The sequence below is a fragment of the Physeter macrocephalus genome, chromosome 6 (assembly GCF_002837175.3).
Source record: "Physeter macrocephalus isolate SW-GA chromosome 6, ASM283717v5, whole genome shotgun sequence".
NCBI classification, from domain to species: Eukaryota; Metazoa; Chordata; class Mammalia; order Artiodactyla; family Physeteridae; genus Physeter; species Physeter macrocephalus.
Window position 1 is genome coordinate 14,932,732 of NC_041219.1, and position 16,174 is coordinate 14,948,905.

Here is a 16,174-nt window from a genome sequence, read left to right on the forward strand (position 1 = left end):
AGCAGTTGTGGCTCGCGGGCTCTAGGGCACAGGCTCAGTAGTTGTGGCGCATGGGCTTAGTTGCTCCACGGCCTGTGGGATCTTCCTGGACCAGGGATCGAACCCATAATCCCTCCACTGGCAGGCAGATTCATAACCACTGCACCACAAGGGAAGTCCAGCTTATTTACTTTTAACTGAGCAAATGTATCTCAATTTTAATAAGGGCGTCTTTTTTGCCATTTTCTAGCTTTACATGTTTAAATGATCAAATCTGCTAATCTTTTCATTTCAGTTTCTTGCCTTGGTGTCTGTCTTACTTAAATTTTTGATTTATTACTAATGTTCTTTTCATGGTAAAAGTTTTATCATCCAATAGTTTACTGAAAGCAAATTATAATAACCCAAGCAAAAGAAGCCCCATTTTTGGAAATAATGAACCATATTATGATAAAGTAATTCAAATTTCATCTTAATTTTAATTTATATCCTGAAGGTAGCTTCACAGGTAATTCAAAATATTTAACAACTTTTTGGCAACTTACAATTTACTTTGAAGCAAAAAAGTATATGCTACAAAGCCTTTTTTCAATTTGGTGAACCGGGATTCTATAAACTGAATACAAGTTTTGTTATCAAACACACTTCTGAGGTAATGATAAAATGCACCGAAGAATTGTGTTGCTCATACTTTTTCACAGAAAAAAAAGGGCTGATGCTACAAATTTTCATAAGAGATCAACACTTACTTAGTGGAAGCACTTTTCTAGTCTATTGTAAAGACACTATGGGTTAGTGTCTTAACCTCCTACTCTTCCTTTTCCTCATGGTACAGCAGTCATTAAGTTTAGATGAGATGGTATGTAGCCCACATTAGCAGCAAAACGGCTGCAATATATCAGTGGTAGGCCTTGTCTGACATAGAGGGTTGTGTAATATAACTGAATTATAATAAATTCTCTTTGTTTAATCCAGTTTAAGCTGGGTTTTGCGTTACCTGTAACTGAAAAAAAAGCTAGCACAAAGTAAGATCGAAACAATCCTCTATTTAAAATGAACAAAAACTATTTAAATTGTTTGGAACTAAGAAAAATTTTCTTCATAGAAACAATATTCTACTCAACCTTAATGTATCTCATGTATAATTTTAACAGTAAAACTTAAATACAACATATATCAATATGCTTCAAAATCACAACTTTGTAAGCCAGAAAATCTTTCCCCTCCTATCCCAGCCTGCTGGGATGGGGGATCTGGGTGATATGGCAAGGAGAAGTATCAGCTGGAGATGGTTTACTAATTCCTTTGCTTTTGTTTACCTGTCCATTGTTTTTCCTTGAAAGATGGGAGTTCATAGTGTACCAATGGGCAAGGAAGATGATGGACAAGTTTACAGAATATAATAAAGAAGAGACATAGGTGAAATGGGGGAGTGCTGACAACTGACAGGCAAAGGGTTTAAAAATGACAAAACTTTTGCCCTGCAAATAATTTACCCTTGTTAGTAATTAATTCCTCAATCTGTCTGGCTATCTAAAGGTAAAATAAAAGTAACTTTTGGGTCAAAATAGGCCCTAAGAGTAATGTCCAGAGTCACCTAGCACAGACAACCAACTTCTGAGTACTTCACATTATAGTAGATCCCTGCGACTGAAAGTAATTTTAACAGCTTTATGTAGGAACGCCAAGTCAAAATGAAGAAAATATGATCAGAATACCATTTCAGGCTAGACAGTGCTGAGTTTAAAACATTAAGACTAACTTATGTTGTACAGATCTACCCTTATGTGAATAGAGCTCTTCTAAGTATGTCAGCTTTGTGCACAGCCAAACAATAGGGAACAGAGGGGCAAAAAAACTAGTGGGAAGAAACTTTCATCATTTGCTAGCTATGCAACCTTGTCATTCAAACTTGCCTTAGTTTCTTCATCAATACTGAGGGGGCGAGGTGGGGGGGCTTTTCCTGAATATTACTGGGAAAGATCAGCTGTGATAATGAATGTAAAATCCTTTAGAAACGCTACATTTCTAAACAAATGTAAAGAAAGTTAAAATGACCTATTATCTTCTCCAGAATACAACTTTGCCATTTACAAAACTAAAATCTGGATCTGGTAAGGTATGCACTACTTTTGGATATTCTTTAGATACTTTTCTTTGGTCAAAGGTATTACAGGTAGCCCCTGCTTTTCAAAAGTTCGTTTACGTCACTTTGCTTTTACGAAAAAAGGCAAAAAGTGCAAAGAGCACTCAACATGTTTTACAGCGAGCCATTATAGAGGCAGCACACCCTCAGCAGCAAAAGAGGCACCGCCAAGCTCCTTCCCTGGGAACTACACTCAGTTTAAGCTGCCACAGCTTTGGACTGTGTCTTTGAGCACCGCAATTTATCTCAATTTATCTCTTGCATCCGGTAGCAAGATGTGTCCTAAGGCAATTCCCTCTTCACTTTATGTGGCTTACTGAAGATTATGGAACACTCTACTTTTGGATAGCAGTGGAAACCTGTATTCTCTTCTTTGTTTTTTCTTTTCAACTTTGAAGGTTAATTTACATACAATAAACTACATCCACTTAGAGTACACAGTTTGATGAGTTTTGACAGTTGTGTATATCCAAAAAAATGCCTCTACAATCAATATCTAGAACATTCCCAATGTCTCTAAAATACTCTTTGTGCCCCTTTCCAGTCCCTCCATGCCTGATTCCAGAAAACCACTGATGGTCTATCCCCAGCAGGCAGGTACAGTGTGCAGTAACTGTCTGACACGAATAAATATAAACACAAGTAAAAAGTAACCCTTAAAAAATACGAATACTTCTAAGTACAAAAAATAACGTTATTTACCTGAGTTTCTTTCTTATTGGATCCCTCTTCTGTATCTGATTGTTGTTCTTGTTCATTTTCATCACTCTAAAATAGATTTTAGAAAAGTAAAGATAAATTTCAAACGGTTAATTTTTAAATACATTAGGGTTTTTGTAATTTAAAATGACCCTTGAGAAAAACCTAACAGGAAATGGATCAAAAGGAAAACTGTTTTTTAAGTGTGACTTTTTTTGCCTTATTTAGAGGAAGCCTATTTTGTCTGCATGGTACAATATAAGTAGGTTAGCATATATGGTGAAGAAAGATCATCTACCTAACATTCTGATTTAGGAAACATATTCATACTGGGGATGAGGAAGCTGGAGGCTTAGCATAAAAAAGATGATACTCAATTTTATATTGTAATGTTACTGCATGTATTTTAATAGTCAATATAGATACTCTGTAGCTGCTCAACTGTAACGAGGCAGCAAAAATAGGCAACTCATTAAGAAAAGCTCTATTCTATAAGCTTGGCAAGATTTATACAACGATCCTATTATATTTAGGTAGTTCAGCTATCTAGAAATTTTTTGGGAATTTACAGCACACCAAATAGAAAACTAAGGTCTCAGTAGGCTAAAAACCTAGACTCCCAGACAATAGGAATATTCTACTAGAAGGCCTGAACATCTCAACAAACCATAAAGGACTGAAAGAAAAGGGAAATTTGCAATCAAACATATCTGGCTCAGGCTCACTATAAAAATACCACAGGCTTTAAAACTAAATCATCCTATTTCACACTGGTACAGCTATTTTTCAGCTCTGTGACTTAGTGTAAATTTATTTAAAAAAATTTTGAGCCACAGTTACCTCCTCCACAAGTAGGGATAAAAACCTTATAGAATTGCCCTAAGGATTATAGAGGATCTTTGTACAAACTATCATGTGGTACCTAGCAAAAATGATATGTGAAGTTACTAAGTGAACAGGAGAAATCAATGCTGCCAGTATTACTTATTAATATAAATGTATCAATTCCGCAACATGAACTAATTGTCTTTATGCATTACTGTTTCATGGAAGAACACAGGAACTGGAAATTTAAAAAGTGGGGAGGAGGACTTCCCTGGTGGCACAGTGGTTAAGAATCCGCCTGCCAATGCAGGGGACACGGGTTTGATCCCTGGTCCAGGAAGATACCACATGCCGCGGAGCAACTAAGCCCATGCACCACAACTACTGAGTCTGCACTCTAGAGCCTGTGAGCCACGACTACTGAGCTCGCGTGCCTAGAGCTCGTGCTCCAAAACAAGAGAAGCCACCGCGATGAGAAGCCCGTGCACCGCAACGAAGAGTAGCCCTCACTTGCTGCAACTAGAGAAAGCCCGAGCGCAGCAACGAAGACCCACAGCAGCCAAAAATAAAAAAACAAATAAAATTTAAAAAGAAAAAAAAATGTGGGGAGGCTCAGAGGTCCTGAAAAGTAGTAACTAAGAAAAAAAAAAAAAAAAGGAAACCTAATAATATAACAGAGTAAAAACACTACCTTATCTTAACAGAGCCCTTGGTTCTTTTTGTATATTTTCTGATATAGGTTCAATCATGAGGCCATGAAAAGGGAAGAAGACTTGTGCTGATGGTTGATTAGAACACAATTCAATGCAAGCTCAAATTAAAAAGATGAGTATTGCCCATATGGATCTGAGGAAGAATTCTTATAATGCTGGTTATGTGTATGACTCCAGAAAGTGGATTTTTGAAGGGAGAGCTGGTGTAAATAAAATTGGGGAAAAATAAATACTATATAATAAAGCTTTGCCTGTTAAACCCCTAATACATATAAGTTGTTTTTGTTTTTGTTTTTTTTGCTGTACGCGGGCCTCTCACTGTTGTGGCCTCTCCCGTTGCGGAGCACAGGCTCCGGATGCGCAGGCTCAGCGGCCATGGCTCACGGGCCTAGCGGCTCCGCGGCATGTGGGATCTTCCCGGACCGGGGCACAAACCCGTGTCCCCTGCAAAGGCAGGCGGACTCTCAACCACTGCGCCACGAGGGAAGCCCACATATAAGTTATTAAAAAGATAATTTTTAAGTAGTAAGAGTTACTATGTTAAGGTGCTAAGACTGTGAGGTTTTATTTTACTCTTATTAAAATGTTACTGGGCAATCAGTGAGAATCAACCAGATATCATGTACTTCCTGACAGAGGACAAAACACCCTGCCTGCCAAGAGAATACTGAACCAAAATCTGATCATTTCTCTACCTCAAACTACCAATTTATAGGAAACATAAAAAGCTACATGACTGTGTTAAACTACAGTTCAGGGATATAACCCAGTTCATTCAAAAATAACTGTAAGAAAAAAAGAGATGGAGGACATAACTGATTACAAGAGACTTTAAAGAAATAACTAATCATAATGTATGGTCCTTATTTGGTTCCTACTCAAATCAGCAAAGTATAAAATTAGAACAGGGACTTCCGTGGTGGTCCAGTGGGTAAGACTGTGCTCCCAATGCAGGGGGCCCGGGTTTGATCCCTGGTCGGGGAACTAGATCCTGCAGGCATGCCGCAACTGAGAGTTCACATGCCGCAACTAAGAGTCCTCATGCCGCAAATAAAAGATCCCGCGTGCTGCAACTAAGACCCGGCGATGCCAAAATAAATAAATAAATATTTAGGACTTCCCTGGTGGCGCAGTGAGAATCTGCCTGCCAATGCAGGGGACACAGGTTCGAGCCCTGGTCTGGGAAGATCCCACAAGCCATGGAGCAACTAAGCCCGTGCACCACAACTACTGATCCTGCACTCTAGAGCCCGTGAGCCACAACTACTGAGCCCACACCCCGTAACTACTGAAGCCCGTGTGCCTAGAGCCTGTGCTCCATAACAAGAGAAGCCACTGCAATGAGAAGGCCGAGCACCGCAACAAAGAGTAGCCCCTGCTCATGTGCACAGTTAGAGAAAGCCCACGCGCAGCAACCCAACACAGCCAAAAATAAAAGTCTATGGCAAAACTGAGAAATCTAATACTAAATGACTACTGAGGAGGGTCTCACAACAGAGCAAATAAATTCTAGCCATACGCCCAGAAAGATTCAGGAACTGTAGGTTTAAAAAAAACCAAAAAAATAAAAATAACATAACTATTTAAAAAATAAAATAAAATTACAACAAACCATTTATGGCAATATGAGTCAACAGGACATTAAAACTGACTGGATATTCAATATTAAGGATTTATTGTCAATTTATTTAAAAATAAACATGATCATGGCATTGTGATCACTTATTATATGATAACATATTGTGGTTACTTTTATTATTTTTAAAAAATAAAATTTTAATATTTTTTAAAAAGGTGTTCTTATTTCCTAAAAATACAGACTGAAGTTTTTACATATAAAATGATATTACTAAGATTTTCTTCAAAATAATATGGTAGTTGGGAAAGTGGTAGGGATTTAGCTTAAACAATAAATACCTGGGGTGGGGCCATATACTTTTTTATGTATGAACTTTCTTGTATTAAAAAAATTTTTTAATGAAAAAAAAAAATCAACTGGCTAAAAAAACCAATCCTCCCAAAACCAAATTATCTTTGCCTTTCTGTAGGTATATGTTGTATTGAAACAGTATAAATTTCATTTTAACCATGTTACCCCATAGCTCTTCTTTCTCTTGCATATGAATATCAATGACAGGCATACAATCAGGGATCAAGAAAAAAAATTTAAATTTATAGGACTGTTATAATTTGATAAGTAAAGCACTGCATCTATCCAGCATCACTTGAGATGGAAATAATTGTTATGTATATCATAATCATATTCATGAAAATAGGATTAAATGTAAATCATCTTTCTTTCAAGAACTGCTAAGATAAACGAGCAGTTTAGCCATTATACAATAATCAACATCTGTACACTGAGCTGCAGCCATTATTATTTTTATTCCAATATTGGGAAAGTATTCTTGCTTTTAATACCAGAAATCTAAGTAGTTGTTTATTCTTATAAAGAAGAACTCTTCTGATTTAAATAAGTCAGCTCAAACACACAGTGATATCTAAAGAATATATAATCTGAGGCATATAAGAAATCATTAGTGTACATTCTTGGAAAGATTAAGCATACTATCAAGTAGTTATATTTTAATAGGTTCTCACATCTTGTGTCCAGAATGAAACTCCTGTAGATCTTCTTTTCTCTCTTGGTCGCCGTCGTTCTCTGATTGATTTAGGTTGTGATTTATCTTCTCCCTCTTTTTCTTCTTCTCTCTTTTCTCCCTCTGTTAAGGATTAAAATTATTCATACGGCAGCCATGTATCTTGATAGTATTTTGCAGTGTAAATGTGAAAATAATTCTAAGTCAACCTCCTTTGTGAAACCTTCTAAAATTCTCTAATCAGAAATAATTTTTGCCCCTCCCTGTGCTCCTATAACACTTGGCTTAAACATGTATCTTTATCTCTCATTAGATACATTTTTGAGAATCAAGATAAGGACTAGTTTTAATTACTTCATTTTTCTAGTGCCTAAAACAAAAATTTTGCTAAAAAGACACACTTACTATTTGCTGAACAGAAAATAATTGAATCCTATGAAGAGAATGGGGTCCCAGTTATTAATGTCTGACAGGAAGATAGTTATTATACCTAACATTAACACTTCAAGATAGTTATTATACCCAAACAGTGCCTAATGATGGAACAGCTAGTGGGAATCATACAAATTTATCAGTTTCTGCTTCTACCATTCCCAGTCCTCCTTCAGCAGTAGAATGAATACAGTAGTCATTGAATTTTCTATTAGCATCTAAGAGCAAACCTTTTTTTTTGTTGCTGGGGAAAAAATTATCTTTTATTAAAAACAAATCAATGTAAACAAATGTTAGTCTTCAAATTTGTTCCCTTCCTGGGATAGTTAAAATAGCTTCAGACTTACATACTAGAAGAATCTTAGGGCCTCTGAATATGCTTTAAAAAGTAGACAGAAAAAAAAAAAAAAAAAAAGTAGACAGGGCTTCCCCGGTGGTGCAGTGGTTGGGAGTCTGCCTGCCAATGCTGGGGACACAGGTTCAATCCCTGGTCCAGGAGGATCCCACATGCCGTGGAGTGGCTAAGCCTGTGTGCCACAGCTACTGAGCCTGCGCTCTAGAGCCCGCAAGCCACAACTACTGAAGCCTGCACACCTAGGGCCCGTGCTCCACAACGGGAGAAGCCGCCACAATGAGAGGCCCACACACTGCAACAAGGAGTGACCCCTGCTCACTGCAACTGGAGAGAGCTCTCACGCAGCAATGAAGACCCAACGCAGCCAAAAAAAAAAAGTAGATTGTTAAAAAAAAAAAAAAAAAAAGGCATATATGGAACAAAGTAACGTTAAAAATGATTCTGAAAAGGTTCCTTGTGTCATTGTCTCCTTGCTGTGAAGAAAAAGAAGCAAAAGAAACCGCAAAAGTATAGTATTAAGAGGGGTTTTAAAGTTGCTTTTAGAATTAGTTTACAGCAAAGGTCACAAACTCCAACACAGAGAGTGGCCATCCAGGTTACATAAAGAGGTAAAATGGGCCAGGAGGGTACTACTCCAAAGGGGTGGGGGTGGGGCTGCTACTACTTGGCTCTAATCAATTGTTGACCTGTGAGAATTCAGAGCCAGCGTTGCCATATCTTCCAACTTTTCAATAGAAGACAGAAATATGAACTTTTATGCAGATACCCCTAATTTTAAATGTTGGCTCAAAATTTTTACAAATATCAGATGGGCCTCACATTAGTGGTTTAAAGAACTGAAATATCTCAATGATCAACAAAAGAAAAGCCAGCTGGAAATTGAAAAAAATTTAATTTTCTGAAGTTTATTCCTACATGATTACTGATATTATCATGACTAATACTATGAAGATTTTGCCTTTTTTAAAAAAAATTTTTATTTATTTTATTTATTTTATTTTTGGCTGTGTTGGGTCTTTGTTGCTGCACGCGGGCTTTTCTCTAGTTGCGGTGAGCGGGGGCTACTCTTCGTTGCAGTGTGCGGGTTTCTCGTTGCGGTGGCTTCTCTTGTTGCAGAGCATGGGCTCTAAGTGCGTGGGCTTCAGTAGTTGTGGCTCACGGGCTCTAGTGCGCAGGGTCAGTAGTTGTGGCGCACGGACTTTGTTGCTCGCCAGCATGTGGGATCTTCCCAGACCAGGGCCCGAACCCGTGTTCCCTGCATTGGCAGGCGGATTCTTAACCACTGCGCCACCATGGAAGCCCGAGATTTTGCTTTTAAAATATAAAATACCTACAATTAGGAATAATTTTATTTAGTAGCCATCTCTTATTTAAAGGAGGAGTTAATGTTTACATAGGAAGTTTAAATGAAATAAAAGGAAATGTTAATAGCATCAATATGCCAATATACAGCTGAAAAAGAAATCTATTTCTCAAGAAATAAGCATAAAAATAAGTTTTTTTGGCAAGGACATTACGTATGTTAAATGATTTTTGTTTAAAACAATTTCACAGAAAACAGTTAAAAGATACTACATAATATGCAAGAAATGACTTGAAACATTAATAAACTGCTCCTAGAAATAATCACCCCACCAGTTTTTCTATACTAACTTTTTTATGTTGATGGACATAAAGATTTTTGAAGGCAATAAAGATATACGTATCAATGCCAGACCATATTATTCTCTGTTTTATTTTCTACTTTTCTCATTCTCAACCATCATGTTCTTTCTGGTTAGGTAAAATGAGTCCCAGTTTAGGATGTTGTTTCTCTTCTGTTAAACTATTAGTTAGGAAAAACCAACTCAAAGAATTAATCTGAAGGAAACAAAGTGTTTTCAAAATTTGGTCTTCTTACCTCTTTCATTTTCCTTTGTTAATCCTCTGGAGTAAGCAGAAGTTATACCTACAAGACTATTTGGCCTGTTTAGTTGACTTGAAGCATACAGTGAACTACTCATGGTAGAAAGTGAAGAGGATGGAGTGGTTGAACTTGAAGTTGATACTGGTCTGTAGCGTTGATAAGTCTGTGAAACATTAAAATTAACACCCATTTGAAATATTAAACATAGATAAAAACATATAAGACACTTAAATTCATTTCAAAGGAAAAGTAATGTTCTAATCATATGAAAATAATTTAGATTCCCAGTTAAAATCCTTATGAATATTTTGTATATGGTTTGATACTTAGTATATAAATCTCTTGCATTTTGAGAATCACAAGAACTATCTGTGCCACCTGACCTAGCAGTGTTGTTGGTATACTATTACCTCATCATATGTTCTGGAGTACTTTTGTTTATATTCATCTTCTCTAGATGTTTCTGACTCCTTCTTTTCTTCTTGCTTCTCTTTATCCTGTTTTTCTTTTTCCTCTTTTTCTTTTTCTTCATTTTCTTGTTCTCTGGTTCGGGTAGAACGACTCCTTCCTATCGTTTTCTCAGCTTCCTGAAGATCAGTCAATGTCACACCCTGCATGCAAAAAAAGATAAATTTAATTATCAGAGGCATTAAGGCTCATTTCAAAGGAATATTTTATAAGTAGATATATTAAATATGAATGTATTAAAAGTCAAATATGCATGTTTGGAATTGGTTTGCAAATTGAAATAGAACTTCTACTTAGCAAGTCACATTCATTCTATGAAGAATCATCATGAGCAGTACAATAATAGGTACTGGGAAAGAAATAAAATATGTGCAAGAAATTGTCTCTGTAGTCAAGAAATTAACAGAATAGCACAGGAACTGACCATATGAATATAAATATTCCCAAGAAGTTCAGAGAAAGAAGGAAAAGCCAATATATGCATCATTTATATATTAAATTTATATGTATTTATGTTTCTATATATGTATATGCACACAGAGAAGATTTCAGTAAAGAAGTAATTTTGGAAGGTTAAGTCTTGAAAATAATAGGTTGGATTTCAAGAAGTTAAGGTACGAAGACAGAAAAAATATTAAGTAATGGCAAGGATTAAACACTTGAATCTGGGGACTTCTCTGGTGGTCCAGTGGTAAGAATCCATCTTCCAATGCTGGGCATGTGGGTCTGATCCCTGGTCGGGGAAATAAGATCCCACATGCCGCGGGGCAACTAAGCCCGCGTGCCACAACTACTGAGCTCGTGTGCCTCAACAAGAGAGCCCACGTGCTGCAAACTATTGAGCCCATGCACTCTGGAGCCTGTGTGCCACAACTACAGAGCCCACATTCCCTGGAGCTCACGCGCCACAACGAGAGAGAAAACCCGCACACCACAACTAGAGAGAAGCCCACGCGCTGCAACGAAGAGCCCACGTGCCTCACCGAAAAGATCCCACATGCCTCAACGAAGATCCTGCGTGTTGCAACTAAGACCCGAGGTAGCCGAAAAAATAAAGAAAATAAATAAATATAATAAATAAACAGTTGAATCTGGACTTTGGAGCCCCTCAACTGTAGGAAAGGGAAGACACAAGAGATATAGGAGAGAGAATGGCGAGGGGGTAAGAAGATGATAACTAGCTTGAGTGACATTTTTCTCATACTTGTATATCAGCTTTTTGATATACCTAATATAAAAGACCTATTTCCCATACCTTCCAAATACGCATAGAATTCTTTAATAATTATGCGACATCATATATGATTAATTTTAACACTGATCAAATACCCTGAGCCAGATACTATATTAGGAATAGAAAAATAACTACTTAAACAGATACAAAGGCATGCTACTTAGACGAAATGTAACATTAACAGTATAGCCACATAAAAAGGCTACTGTAGGATTACTAAGGCAACTTTTATCTTTTAAGATTTACTCATATTATATAGTAACATCAGTATTTTCACAGAAATGTGAAAAAGGGAAAGATAATTTATTTTGAACTTTTATATATTATACACATTAAATATACCTGTGTTGATCTTCTAGACTGTCTTGCTTGTCTAGATCTTGCTTTTCTTTGGGATTCAGACTCTTCATCTCTAACAGGAGTGAGGTATGATCTACAGTAATAAATAAAAATTGTCACTTGGAGATACAATACCTGTGAATATAATTACACATGAACATGCGTAAGTGAAACATTTAAGTTTAGCATTTTAATGGATTTTAAGAAAGAGTCATCAGAAAATGGTTAAACCCACTCTGATATGTGAAGTTACAAGGCTAAACTCTAGACTGTCAGTGTCTTTTTATGGTAAAGGACTGAATGTAATATTTAGGATATGGGATGACTAGTGAGGAAGCAGCACTCCCTGCATTCTTGTCATTGTGCATTTACTAATAATGTTTTTGGCAGACATCACACTCTTGTTCATACTTTAAGTTCTCTAAAAATTCAAGTGTTTTTATACACGAACTGCTTTAAAATCAGCATCTTATTCCTGTGTCACTGATTTTCTGATACAGAGAAGAGGATTTGGCATTTATGTTCACTAGATTTTATATTATAAATCTAAGCCTATGTTCCATCCTGTCACAAGGTACGCACAATTTCAAAAGCATGCAATCTATGTCAAGAGGTAAATAATGAATTAAAGGGTTGAACAAGCAAAGACAAGACAGAGCCCTGCAACATAAGAAAACTTCCCTCTAATGATCAATATATTCAGGAAGTTCAATTGTTAACACTTTATCTAGTTATACTACCGTCTAGCTCACATTTCTCAGAGAACATTCTGAACTTGAGTATCTGTATTTTCTGTTGTTCATTAAGTTTATCAAAAACCTATCATCATATCCCTATCTCCAAATGCTATTTTTTAAAAACTCTGTTAACTTTAGTGTTCTTCTCAATTTGTAATTCATTCTGCTCTTTAACCTCCCTGACACATATTCGTAACAAACTTTAGAATTTATTCTTTGTTTTATGCCTTAAGTTTTATTTTTTCTGTGTCCTTTAAAGCTCTAAGTTCAGAGAGTATAACACATCTTCAAACACCTTACAGTTATTTACAGTTCCTTCAGAATTCTTTTTAGAGAACTCTCATTCTTTGTGATACATAGGAATGCATCTTTCCCTCCAAAGTCTTGAATTTTTTGGAATCTGTCTCTCTAAAACTAGAATACAAGATTCATTATTCCTAGGATTTGTCTCCTTGGATAACTAACCCTAAGATGACATAGTCATTTCTCACCCAAGATCCTGGTTGCCTCAATTTCATCAATTAACTCCCACTTATTGGTTAAAGTTAGTTCTAGAGGACTGGTTCTTCTTGCTTCTACTCTAATCACAGATAAACTGTAAAGCAAGGTAAGTCAAGAAATTCTCAAGAGGGTGTTTTTACTTGAATGAGACATCCAGCAAACTTAGATGAAAATCCCATCACTTCTCTATTCTGACTTGTTGTTTTTATCATCTGCTTTGAGAAAATATCACTTGTGTTCTCTATTCGGTTGAATAACTTATGGCACTGTATCATAAGGATAAAACTTTTTTTTCCTCTTTATCCGTATGTTTTCTATCATTTTTTACCTCTAGGTTTCTAGAATATCCTGAATGATTATGTCTGTTTGCTATCATAGTAGCACTACATTTATCTCATCAATAAGGCACAGCTCATCAAATTGAAGCATTTCATTGAAGAGCTCTATCCTACCAAATTTGGTTTCTATTAAAAACTAGTACTGACTTAAGTTCATAAAATAAAATTTTAGTTTTTTTAATTAAAAAAAAATTTGTCTCCCTAAAAGTGAAAGGCAAGGGAGAAGTCACTAAATAAAACATTTTGCTTATCACCATTTCCGTAGTTTAACTTTCTCTTAGTTGAAATTCTGTATGGCTTCATCTGTACCAACGCACAAACCCAGAGATGAATACAACTGGTAGGATACCTGCCCTCTCTCCCCTTCTACGATGCTCAAAAGCTTGATATTCCTTTTTCTCCCATTGTTTTATTATTTCTATTCTGTCTATACATCAATTCTCTTGAGTTTTAAGGTTTTTATTCAGCTATAACAGATACTTTCTCATTTTTATTACAACTCCAGTGATTTTCTGGGACAAGAAAGAGGATAACCAATAAATTTGTTATTAGAGTTTAAGAAACATTAATTCTGGGATGCGATTTTTGTATTTGTTGTAGAAGTTGATTATATAAATGTGGAAAATACTATACATTCTAACCTTCTCCAGGAAAATAACAACATATTAAAGGGTCTGAAAAGGACTGAGTGGAAGAAACCTGTTTAACTGTGTTTAACTCAGCATTTTCCAAGACCATTTAAGCAGGAAAAACTTTTTTTTTTGTGGTACATCTATTAAATGTTGAAAAGTTCGCTGTGAAATATTAGCCTGTAAAATGGCTATTTTTTTTCATCCATTCACTTAACACTTATTTATGCATCTACTGGTCCTATGCAATTTACTGCCTTTTGGACTTCCACCAGATGAGAAAAAAAAAATAACAGAAAGAGAAGAAACCTAAATGTGATAGCAAATCTAGTTTAACAAAAGTTTATAGCAGCCTAAACAGCTGCATGTATCACTTCAGCATTTCATGAGCTGCGCTGAAAGTACAAATGGACATGAAAGACTGAATTCTTATTTCCACTATGTACAAAGTTTTCATATATAGTTTAAAACAACTGTATTGTCACTATGCCCCTTTACCCCATGGCAAATAGCACTATCAACCATCACACTGTCTCCCAAGAAGCCTAGATTCTTTTTCAATACTTTCAAGCTGCCGTGAAAGTTAATAAATCTATTTATCATATCTGGTTTAACATATGCAGGTTAGGGGCATAAAAATTACTAGCTGAAAGACTTGTAAAATGTGTTCATTTAAAATTTCCATACAAACATTTGCTCCAAATTAGCATAAAAACCTAGCCTATCGATTTGTAATATAGGAAATATATTTGATAGTCCCCATCTGAAATTCAGTTCCTTTCTCCTCCTTGAGGTGTCTATACAGAGCAGATCTCTAAGAACAGGATGTAGAGAAGACAAATAATTCATATTTTTAATATGTGTTTAATTCCAAAGAGGTGATCATCAAAAAGATGGTAGAACATACCAAAATCCATTACTATATCATATTGTCATATTGATCTCTTTCGTATAACTGTATAGGGCATATAATTTTACTTACTAGTCTTAGATTGCCCACTATTTTCTGAACAATCCAAAGGTTATTTTTAAATTAAGGTTTTTTCCCTCAGTAAAAGCAATTATTCTATATATTATTTCCCTGACATTTATTGGCTGAAATATTTATATTTATTTATAATATTTACATTTTGGTTAGTCAACCAAATTACATCTCTAAAAAACTGAATACCAGCCCTTGCTTCTCACTCAGCATTTTTCCTTCCAGAGGGAAAATAAGTGGACAAATGGGAGCTGGCTGAGCCAAGGGAAAATGGTAGAAAAGAGTAGTTGTACCAAACCATGTGAATTCATACTACAAATATAAAGTTATTAGTAAGGTACTGTTTTGCAGTTTGAAAAGACTATGGAGAATTAGAAATGCCTAAACAATGAAAGAATTTGCCATCTTGCTCCATCTATCTATCTATCTATCTATCTATCTATCTATCTATTCTGCCGCCCCGCGAGGCTTGCTGGATCTGTTCCCTGACCGGGGATTGAACCCAGGCCATGGCAGTGAAAGCCTGGAATCTTAACCTCTAGGCCACCAGGGAACCTCGCCATGCTCCATCTATTTAAAGCTAGCTTCTTCTCCCTGCTCCCCAATGCCTCCTCCCTCCAATTAATCAATTGGAAATCTTTATAAAAACAGAAAATTTTCATCCAAACCTGATCAATAAAAACAGGAAAAGTCAACAATAATGTGGAATTTAATAGTGTACACAGTAACTTTACATAATATCTAAAAGTACATATGTAAGGGTACCTAAAAATGGCATAAATGTATTAGTATCTTTTTCAGCCACAGTATATTCTTAAATCACCATACATACATGTGGGGGCAAATTTTCAACTATATACATTTTGAAACCATTAATGAAATTTAATTAAAAAGACAAACAGGTGAATTCCCTGGCGGTCCAGTGGTTAGGATCTGTGCCTTCACTGCTGAAGGCCCTGGTTCAATCCCTGGTTGGGGAACTAAGATCCCACAAGCCAAGCAGCGCGGCCAACAACAACAACGCCAACAACAACAACAACAAAAACAACAACAACAACAAAAATGACAGACGAGGCCGAAATTGCAAACAATTATTTGACATGAAACAAAACACAAACATTAATATTATTGCACACATCACTGAAACAAGTGAGACAAAATTTCTGTAATGTAGACCAGGAAAAATGTCAATAGACATATTTTATTTCTTATGATATGAGAACCTGCTCTGTCCTAACAATATCACCAAATATTTAATTCTCAATCTTTAAAGTCTTCCAGGATTTATTCT

General features: G+C 36.0%; 1 protein-coding gene across 9 annotated transcripts in view; it reads right to left on the minus strand.

The window, feature by feature from the left end:
- Positions 1–16,174, minus strand: part of PPP1R12A (protein phosphatase 1 regulatory subunit 12A) — a 156,024-nt gene that overhangs the window by 21,236 nt on the left and 118,614 nt on the right. For all 9 annotated transcript variants that reach the window (XM_028490409.2, XM_007101006.4, XM_007101004.4 and 6 more), the window contains 5 exons: positions 11,700–11,790; positions 10,066–10,266; positions 9,650–9,818; positions 6,964–7,085; positions 2,828–2,893 (listed from right to left, as the gene is read on the minus strand). In XM_028490409.2, the coding sequence (XP_028346210.1) occupies positions 2,828–2,893; positions 6,964–7,085; positions 9,650–9,818; positions 10,066–10,266; positions 11,700–11,790 (649 nt within the window). The remainder of the gene's footprint in view (positions 1–2,827; positions 2,894–6,963; positions 7,086–9,649; positions 9,819–10,065; positions 10,267–11,699; positions 11,791–16,174) is intronic.